The sequence below is a fragment of the Siphateles boraxobius genome, unplaced genomic scaffold, assembly GCF_051911475.1.
Source record: "Siphateles boraxobius isolate OS27281-9 unplaced genomic scaffold, OSU_SipBor_1 8, whole genome shotgun sequence".
NCBI classification, from domain to species: Eukaryota; Metazoa; Chordata; class Actinopteri; order Cypriniformes; family Leuciscidae; genus Siphateles; species Siphateles boraxobius.
In genome coordinates this window covers 5,203,507-5,213,074 of record NW_027509208.1, presented here as the reverse complement: position 1 = coordinate 5,213,074, position 9,568 = coordinate 5,203,507, and the positions used below count along the sequence as shown (strand labels likewise).

At 35.8% G+C, this 9,568-nt stretch overlaps 1 protein-coding gene across 2 annotated transcripts in view; it reads right to left on the bottom strand.

The window, feature by feature from the left end:
* Nucleotides 1-398: 398 nt before the first annotated feature.
* The window catches only part of adgb (androglobin), a 48,531-nt gene continuing 39,361 nt past the window's right edge, over nucleotides 399-9,568 (bottom strand). Inside the window, exons 25-35 of one of the 2 annotated variants that reach the window (XM_077220471.1) lie at nucleotides 9,280-9,433; nucleotides 8,993-9,180; nucleotides 7,997-8,163; nucleotides 6,906-7,024; nucleotides 6,573-6,684; nucleotides 3,220-3,377; nucleotides 2,582-2,737; nucleotides 2,412-2,490; nucleotides 2,222-2,303; nucleotides 1,433-1,616; nucleotides 399-1,281 (exon numbers count right to left, since the gene is read on the bottom strand). In XM_077220471.1, coding sequence (XP_077076586.1) covers nucleotides 1,093-1,281; nucleotides 1,433-1,616; nucleotides 2,222-2,303; nucleotides 2,412-2,490; nucleotides 2,582-2,737; nucleotides 3,220-3,377; nucleotides 6,573-6,684; nucleotides 6,906-7,024; nucleotides 7,997-8,163; nucleotides 8,993-9,180; nucleotides 9,280-9,433 — 1,588 coding nt within the window. In that variant the 3' untranslated portion in view covers nucleotides 399-1,092. Of the gene's footprint in view, nucleotides 1,282-1,432; nucleotides 1,617-2,221; nucleotides 2,304-2,411; nucleotides 2,491-2,562; nucleotides 2,738-3,219; nucleotides 3,378-6,572; nucleotides 6,685-6,905; nucleotides 7,025-7,996; nucleotides 8,164-8,992; nucleotides 9,181-9,279; nucleotides 9,434-9,568 lie in introns of those variants that run through there. The other variant, XM_077220472.1, reaches the window with a different exon arrangement.

Here is a 9,568-nt window from a genome sequence, read left to right as displayed (position 1 = left end):
ATTAAAAAGGGATTCTCAATATGCCCTGCTCTAATAGAAAATGTCAACACAGGAAAGAGAAATGTGCTCATCAAGCCATTTCATGGGGTCCTTAATACACATCTTAAATCACAGACACATAAACTGCGTCCCAATTCAGAGGCTGCATCCTTCGAAGGCCGGTGCGTCACAGGCTGTCCCAAAGGCTTCTTCAAATTTGGCCTCGAAATGCGTCCTTCGTTTCCAGGGAAATGAAGGATACAACAGATGAATCCTTCGCGGCCTAGCCTACCCCAGAATTCATTGAGCATGATGACAGCATTTTTTTTTAGAGAAAGTTCCGGATTACACATTTAAATGTAAATATTGGGTTTCAACTTACTTGAATACCTAATGATACAAAAGTATAACCGCTAACATGCGATTTTATATTGTTTATACTCTTTATTATGTACATAAATGGACCAAGGTGAAGTTACCAAGTTGTAAACTCCATTTTGTTTTCAGACAGTTTAATATAAAGTCCAGTACACATGCCAAGAATTGGATGACTTTACCTAAAAGCTGCTGGCCACGATATTGTGAAGATGGGCGTTTAATATTAGATTCAATACCTTCAGATCCTCAAATATCTCAAACGCTGGTAAAATAGTAATAAAATAAATAATTTTATCACAACTATTCCTATAATAAAAGTAAATACTTTTTGGGGAGATTCATCAAGAGTTTATTTACAGTATTTATTTTGTTTAATCACATTACGTTGTCATTTAGCAATAAGCAAGAATGTTGGAACTATAATTTTCCAGAACTACATTTGACGTGTCTTCTGGGAAGCAAAATCAGCAACTATGAGACAGGCTATCCTTCAGAGCTACTCAAATCAATCGGGACAGTAACCATTTAAATAAAGAATCAGAGAGTAAGATAACCTGACAGTGAGAGGTTACTCTGCATGCTAATCTTACAAACTCGATTCACTTGCTACAAAGGAATCTTTATATTGATTTATTTTCAAAAAGGACAGACAATGTAATATTTTTGATAAAAAGAAGTGTAATATTAAACTGACTGACTGACTATTTTATTGCTAGAAAGTTGTGGTCAATCATATCACTTCCTTTTGCCCCCACTTTTACGTCCACTTGACTGGACCACAATAGGGTTTTTCTCTAGCTCGACCTGTTCAACTGTTTCAATAGGTGGCTCCTCCATTTTCTTATGTGACTGTCCCTCGAGGATGCGAGAACGAAATGGCTCACGAGCCTGCAGCATCTTTTGCCGATATACGTCCATTGTGTCCTATAACAAGAACTCGAAATGTTTTTCCCTGGCAACTATTTCAGCACCATAATGTTTTTTAATGACATGACTAAAGAACTAAGGTACAGATACATTAAAAACATTTGTTTAGTGTAGTGTAAATCTGCTTTTTTAGTATTAACACACAAACCTGAAAGCCAATGTAAGTCTCCAGCTGTCTTTTCATCATTTCCTTGCGTGCAAATTTTTCCTGTTTACGCTGTTCCAGAATATTGTCCCAGATCAGACGGAAACTTTGGAACTTCTCAGAGCGTTCCCTCCTCTGCTCCTCCTCCACCTCTTTATCCTTTAGACGAGGCAGCGGCAAAGACTTCCTGAACAAGAGAGTGAACCAATGTGTGAAAGAGAACAACGTATACACTTACGGTCAAAAAAAATTTTCTTTCAAAATAAATTATACTTTTTTTTAATAAAGTAGACTATTCAGCAAGGAGGCATTAACTTAATAAAATTTTACAGTAAAGACTTTAACACTGTTACAAAAAATCTATTTCAAAAACATCTCTTTTACACTTTCCATTCCAGAATGCTGGGGAAAAAAAGATCACTATTTACACAAAGATGTTAAGCAGCACAACTGTTTTCAACAATGATGATAATAAGAAATGTTTCTTGGAGGACCAAATCAGCCTATTAGAATTCGTCTGAAGGATTATGTGACACTAAAAACTGGGGTAATGGCTGCTGAAAATTTTAGCTTTGCCATCACAGGAATGAATTACATTTATTACATTTACATTAATTGCATTTATAACAGTTATATTACATTTTAATAGTATTTCACAATATTACTGTTTTCACTGTATTTTCCATGAAATAAATGCAGCCTTGATGAACATTTTCTTTTAAAAAAAATCTTACTGACCTCAAACTTTTAAACGATAATATAATATAAGTAATATAATATAATATAATGTACCTGATAAATGGTGTATAATCAATATAATTTTTGTCAGCGTTCTGTGTGAACTCTCCACTCCGTTGAGACTGAGGTTGTGTCTCTAAAAATCCAAACATTGAAATACACACATGCACATATTACGCCATGTACTAAACCCATATGCAACTATATTAAACACAATCTGAGCGTGTGTATCTTTGTCTGTAACCTGTCTCAGCTGTGACAGGTTCTTTACTCTCAGCATGTTCTTGCAGCTCTTTGAGATAGCGCAGTCGGGTCTGATGAGCCTTAAAAAAACAAAACAATCATTTACACATGTGGAATTGTTTGAGCAGACAGAGCTGATTTACTTCTAGTACCTTTTCAGTTATGCAGTACCTTTGCTGCTCTGCCAGGCTCCGCTGCTTCCCAGGCCAGTTTCATGGCTCTGATCTCCTCCAGTCTCTCAGTGTCTTTCTTCACTTCTATACTTTCTGCCTTACTGTGGTCACTCACTACACGCAGGATCCAGTGGGGTTTACTCACATCCAAACTCTACAAACACACAAGTTGGTGTATATATACACTACCATTCAAAAGTTTGGGTTGCAAAAAAGTCTCTTAAACTCAACAAGGCTACATTTATTTGATCAAAATATAGTAAAACTATAATATTATATAATATTATTACAAGTAATAATACATGTATATTAAATAACTGTTTTCAATTTTCATATACTTAATAAGTAATTTATTCCCGTGATGGCAAAGCAGAATTTTCAGCAGCCATTACCGCAGTCTTTAGTAACATGATCATTTAGAAATCTGTCTAATATGCTGATTTGCTGCTCAAGAAATGAATACATTTTATTGCTGAATAAAAGTAGAGAAATTTGCACTTCTGTGTAGCACATCGAACGATATTCATGAGACAATCTCTTTCTGCAGGAGAATATGGGGGCGAATGATTTAAATATATGGTGGGACTTGATACTGACATTGAAATATAAATGCACAGGCACACAAACTGTACTGACATTGTCCATAATGGTGCTTGACTTAGATGTTAGTTTATCCTTTTCCTTTTCACGTTCCTTGGCCTTGGTGGTGGATTTGGGAGCATATTTCTGGCCTTCTTTGTTTTGTTGGTCTTTACCCACGGGCGTGGATGTGCCATCCAAAATATCCCCAAACACTGCCCATGTAAAATAGAGAGATTAAACAGACATGGTGATACAAAATGTCAAAAGGTCTGAAATAAAATGTGAGTGTAAGGCGTGTAATTTGTTGATATTTATAAAGCTATATATGCAGAAACAACTATATGCAAGCCATTTCCACAACATTTTGTCCAATCCGTCTGTGGCATTTTGAAAACAGTAATTATTCATAAAGATTTGAATTTATTCACACAGAAAAAATCTGTTAAAAACCTTGAAATTATAGTGTTTAATACAAAGCCTCTTGAAGCTTTTTAGAAATGATCCTGCTAGATGGCAGTATTGCTCTATTTAAAAACTGTACTCTAAATGTCTATCGCTTTCTAAGCATTAGACTGGGAGGGTGACAAGTATAAGGGTACATCCTAGTGGACAGTTTACTTAAGGCACCTACAGTATCCATAATTTAATCTGATGTCATGCCGTGCTCTCTGACAGCAGTGTTACCATACATACCATACCATACCAACTGAACTCACTCTCTGAGAGTCATAATAATGTCATCACTGAACCAATCAAACAGAGAGTGTGGATTGTCTATTGCTCGACTAATGCACATTGGTGGTGGTTGAGGAGATTCCCCCTTCTATGTAAAGCGCTTTGACTACCCAGAAAAGCGCTATATAAATGTAACAAATTACATTATTATAATATTAATGTATTTATTAATTAATATGTATCATTGTATTTATTTTAATACGTACATTATAATGTAGTATATATATATATATATATATATATATATATATACACACACACATACACACACTATATAATTAATTGGGAGCACTGAAAGCAAGCACAGAGGTCATTTCAGCCGGGAACCTAAAAGGGCAGCCATACTTTATGTCTTCCATATGAGGCTGAGTTCAGTGCACTGGGCCTGGTTCCAGTGTGCATTTATTGATTGGTGTGTGTGGTAACTGTTCAGGGCGGGTGGCTCTGCTCCACTGAGAGCCACTCAACTGGGTTAATTCAATTCTCTTTCCTCCAGAAATACTTCCCAGGGCACCAGAGGGCAAGAGCCAACTTCATTTGACTTCCCATTGACCCATTTACACAGCTTATCTGAAAACGAAATGAGAGGCATGTGTGGAGTGTGACGCACACGCTCGTGAAAGTACAGTGCACGTGCTGATCTACACACACTCACATCACTGATAAAAGCCCAATCAGAGACATTTAACCACCTAGATTCAGCTAAATTATGGATGCACAAAAAAAGGGAAAAAACAAGGAATACATTTAATATCAAGGGACCGGGAGGACAAAAGAATCTTAATGTTATTATTGGAGCCAGGCAATCATGCAAACTAGTTCATTTCCACTACCTCTTCACAATACATGCACATCCAATAGACCCATCTCAATCCTTGCCATTTACATTTCTATGAGCTTCCTGTTTATTCATTTTTTCTCAGTAAAATCAAGGTTGTTTCCAGCCTGTCCATGCGCTGACCAACAGCAAAGGACCTTATGTCATCCATCCAAGGGCAGAGCAAATCGCATTTCCCCATTTACCACAAGCAGATGAATTTAGTAGGCTTCCATTATATTTTTCATGGCCAGCTCTCGATTAATCAAAGCAATACAGGTGGGACGAGAGTCAGCCTACTGTATTCAGTACACCTCAGACTGAATGAGAAAACACAAACAGAGATTTAAATCACATACAGCCAGATGAGTCCAGGACAAGGTTTTTAAAAAGAAAGAAAGAAAGAAAGACTAAAACAAACAGTGAAAACATTTTTCATTAAAAATAAAAACAGGAGTTTTCAAAAGCACAACACAAAAGAAATTACATTAAAAGTGCACTACAGTACTAATCAAAACTAAATAAAATAAAATATTAAATTACAGTTTTTTTTGACAGTTGATGAGTTTTTGTAATTGTTTTCTATTTTTCATTTAATTTCTCAAGCCTTGCTTCTACTATTAGAAGACAGCAGCCTGAAGAATTTAGAATCTTGTTTGGCTGATACAAACAACCTCAAACAACACGTGAGATTTGATGGCATGAACCTCACAAATGTCAGCAAGCAGTTGTTTTCTGAAATTAGTAGATCCAGACTGAATCATCAGGGATGAATCAACCAGAAATGGCACATTTACGCGCATTTCACTGCCAAAGCACACCAACACAGGATACTGTGTTTTTTAACAAACAGAGATTAGCTCGAGTTGAATCTTAATGGTAATTTGGTATTATTAGGGTCAGAGCACCGATAGTGTGAGGAGGACCCTATTGGAATTGCTCCGTTTATTTCATGATACATTTTTATAAAGCAAAACATTTCTATCATCATCCGCAGATGGTGCAATTTGTTTTGCTGTACTAACTGAAAAAACAAAATACAAATATCTAAAATAAAAGTAATAAAAATAAATTATATAAATATAATTTAATATAATTTTATTTCATCAATGAAGCACAGTATATCTGTCCAATATACTGCATTATTGAGTGAGTCACAGTTACAAGTCTAAAGGCCGTGACACACCAAGCCGACATCAAAGAACTCGCCGGACGAAAGTCGATTGTGTTTGTCACCTCGTGTCAGCTGCATCCGGGCCAAAAAGCTGTGCTTGAACACTCCACAAAGACTACATGCGACTGTCAACTAGCATATGCGTTCTGCATGTAAAGAAATAACTTTATATCAGCAGGTATCAATAATCTATATTGGTCATTCAAAAAGAAAATCCATAAGTAGGACTGCAGATATACAAACCGTTAACAAAGCAGAGCTTGCTTACCATTTTGAATATTAATCTTGCTGTTCACTTTCTTCAATCCAGGCAGCAGATGTTGTTATGAAAATATTTATGTATTGGAATGCTCAGGATAGGTGACATAAAATTTATATTAGCCTTCAGTCTGTGCCCTCTTAACTTCTTTGCTTGCTCTCATCAATTTAGCTTATATTTTCGTGCATTGACTTGTTCTCAAAACTGAACAGACTATCAGAGTGATCGCTCTCATTGACGGCTTCGACTCCGATTCAAACATCTGCCGCTGACGTGTGGAACACACCGCAAAAACTAGCCCGACAGATGCTCACCGACATCCCGATGGCCGACTGTCGGCTTGGTGTGTCACGGCCCTAACAGCCTGAAAAAAAACAGCTGTTTGATAGGGATCGTAGTATCTATTGTAAGATTGAACGTACCTCTCATTTCACTGCGCTCTATGTCTCTGAGTTTCTGGATGAAGGAGGAGAGAGATTCATCTAAAGGCCAGCTCTCCTGTAACACCTCCGCCTGTATATAATACTTATGAAACTGTAGGACACACACGAGAAACAAGCATAAAAAGTCAGTGCATAAACAAAAGAACATGCAAAATATAAAATAAATCAGCCATCAACATGCAAAAAGACTGACTTCAATATATAAACAAAAAATCATGTACTTTTTCTTAGAACTTTGCAACTAGAAGTTCAGACGCTACCACAAATACACACAAACAAGTGACGGCAGAAGCTGTCTGTGGTGACAGGTACCAGTGTGTCTGTAGGGTTCTGGTCACTCCCTTCCTTTCCTCCGCCCCCTCCTGTCACTCTCCCTTCTGCTATAAGGCTGCCCTGATCCTGCCTCGCCCCCGCCTGGGCCACAGAACCGCCTGCAACCAATATACACACACACACAGACACAAATGAACGCCCTATAAATACACTCTGGAGCTGGCAGAGTCAGGCTGTAGCTAAGTAACTGAGACAGTGACTTTATAAAGTGAATATGTGTTAAGACAAAATGTGGAGTGGGTGGACGAGAAGTCTTGGACTAAAGGAAAAGAAAGGAGTATAAACTATACCATTTGTTTGTGTGAGTCTGTGAGGATTTCAGTCTTTGTGTGACAGACTGCATCTGTGATTTATTCATGTGTCGAAATATGTGAATGTGTATTAAGTGTCCAAATATATTTCTCAATTTGATCGATTAATTATAATTCATTTTAAGTTTAAGATAGTTTGTTATTACCTGTTTTTTTATAATTACGATTTATATCTATGTCTAAATCTATATATATATAAATGTATATATATATAAATATATAAACAATTTTTTTTAATCTCTACAATGCAATGACCTTCATACTTCATACATATTTTAATATGATAATAAATTTTCCAATTATTTATTGGGACCACACTAAGTTCGGGGTCAGTATAATTAAAAAAAACAATACTTTTATTCAGCAAGGATGCATTAAAATGATCAAAAGTCAAAAAGACATTTATTCTTTTGAACTTTTGTTTCACTTGTATTTCCACAGTTTCCACAAAAAAATTAAGCACACTTGTTGCCAACATTGATAATAATAAGATATGTTAGCAAATCAGCAAATTAGACGGAGTAATAGATCCTGAATATTTTTTTCAATTAGAAATAAAATTTAAATGTTTTAAATTATTTTAAATTGCAATTATATTTCACATTACTGTTTGTACTGTATTTTTGATCAAATAAATGCATAATTGGTGAGCATTTGAAGTCAAGAGACTTCAAAAACATGTAAAAACAATCTTACCCCATAGTGTGTGTGTTTATGTATATATATATATATATATAGTTTGTGTGTGTGTGTACAAACCATTGCTGGCTAAGAAGCAGTAGACTGGGAGGGTGACATGCCCTTTGCCCTGACTGCTGGCGACCTCTTTCTCATGGTCTAGGATATTGACTTTAATGTTGACCTCTGACTTTGAGGTCTGAAACAGCACAGTAGCATTGTGATCACTGGAGACTTTTATCACATGTCTGGTAGGAAAAACACAGTTTAGATCAGTCTTGATGCAACATAACTGACTATCCACTTACAAATCTCAATTTCATTACAATGCTGTGCAAAGCTAAAACCTAAATGGTAACTTGGAGCTCTGCAGTGCTTACAAAATAACTGAAACTTAAAATATGCATATAAGCAGGGGTGCACATAAGTGGTGTGCATGTGTGACCAAAATAAAAATTGATCTGGGTAAATAAGTTCAGATCACTCATTTGCATACCGACATGGTTGACAGCTATTAATGCACAATCACCATTTTAGATTGACTAACTGTAATACTGTATAAGATTTTCATTTCAACTGAATACATAATAAAACTGGCGGTTCCAGAGCAAAATGCAAAGCTGTGACATTCACTGACGCGTTTCACTCATCAGTGCTAAAACAGGCAGTGCATATACGTACTTCCTGGCAACCCGCCAAAATAAAAGCATGTTGATTTTTGGTTTCAAAATGTTGAAAACTCATTTAAAAATTAAAGTGTAAAAAAGAAAAAGTTAATATTAATAAATTATTTTTAAGTGTACTAAAAAATTATTGTATTTGATTTAATACTCTTTTTTTATTTTAAAACATAATAGTATTATCACACTTTACTAAAATAAAGTGCAATAATGCTATTATTAATAATTTATTTTTTTATAGTTTTTTTTATAGTCCATTTATATTTAATGGATCACACTATGTGCAGTGTGAGCACCAAACTAAATCTTCAGGTGCTCTCATGAGAACCAGACTGAAAAACTTATGTAAACCCCTGCATATAAACTATTACGTAGTACGCTTGATGCATGTGCTAACCTGCAGATGATGTTCTTTTGATTAGGAATGTAGTAACCTTTCAACTCTTTTACTGAAAAGATATTGTTTGGGGTTTCTCTGGCTAGTTTTGGTAGGGGTTCTCGGGAGCCAATCAGACGCATTCGCCATTGTCCTCCAATCACAGGCGTGTCTCCAGTATGTGCCTCAGCTACAAACGTATAACCACCCTACAGGGTGTAAAACAGAATAAATATAATATAAAAAAATACAACGTATGCATGTAAAAAAAAATATGGAGAGGGGTTGTCTTACTGACAAAGACAAACCTTGTTTGGCGTGTATATGTATGGCTCCACCCTGTTAAAGACTCTGGGTATCTCCTCTAAGGTGTCATTATTGATGACATGCACAATACATACAGGAAGAGGGGAGAAGATCTTAGGAACAAGCAGCATGTTCTTAGAAACATGAAATACCTCCCTGGAAATGAGAATTGACATGAAAAAAAGTTTATTAAACAAATACACATGGAAACTTTGAGCTCAATGTATGCATTTCTTAATAAAGGTCTTTTTTAGTAAATTATTGTTTTGCTTTAAAAGTAAAATGACTGTT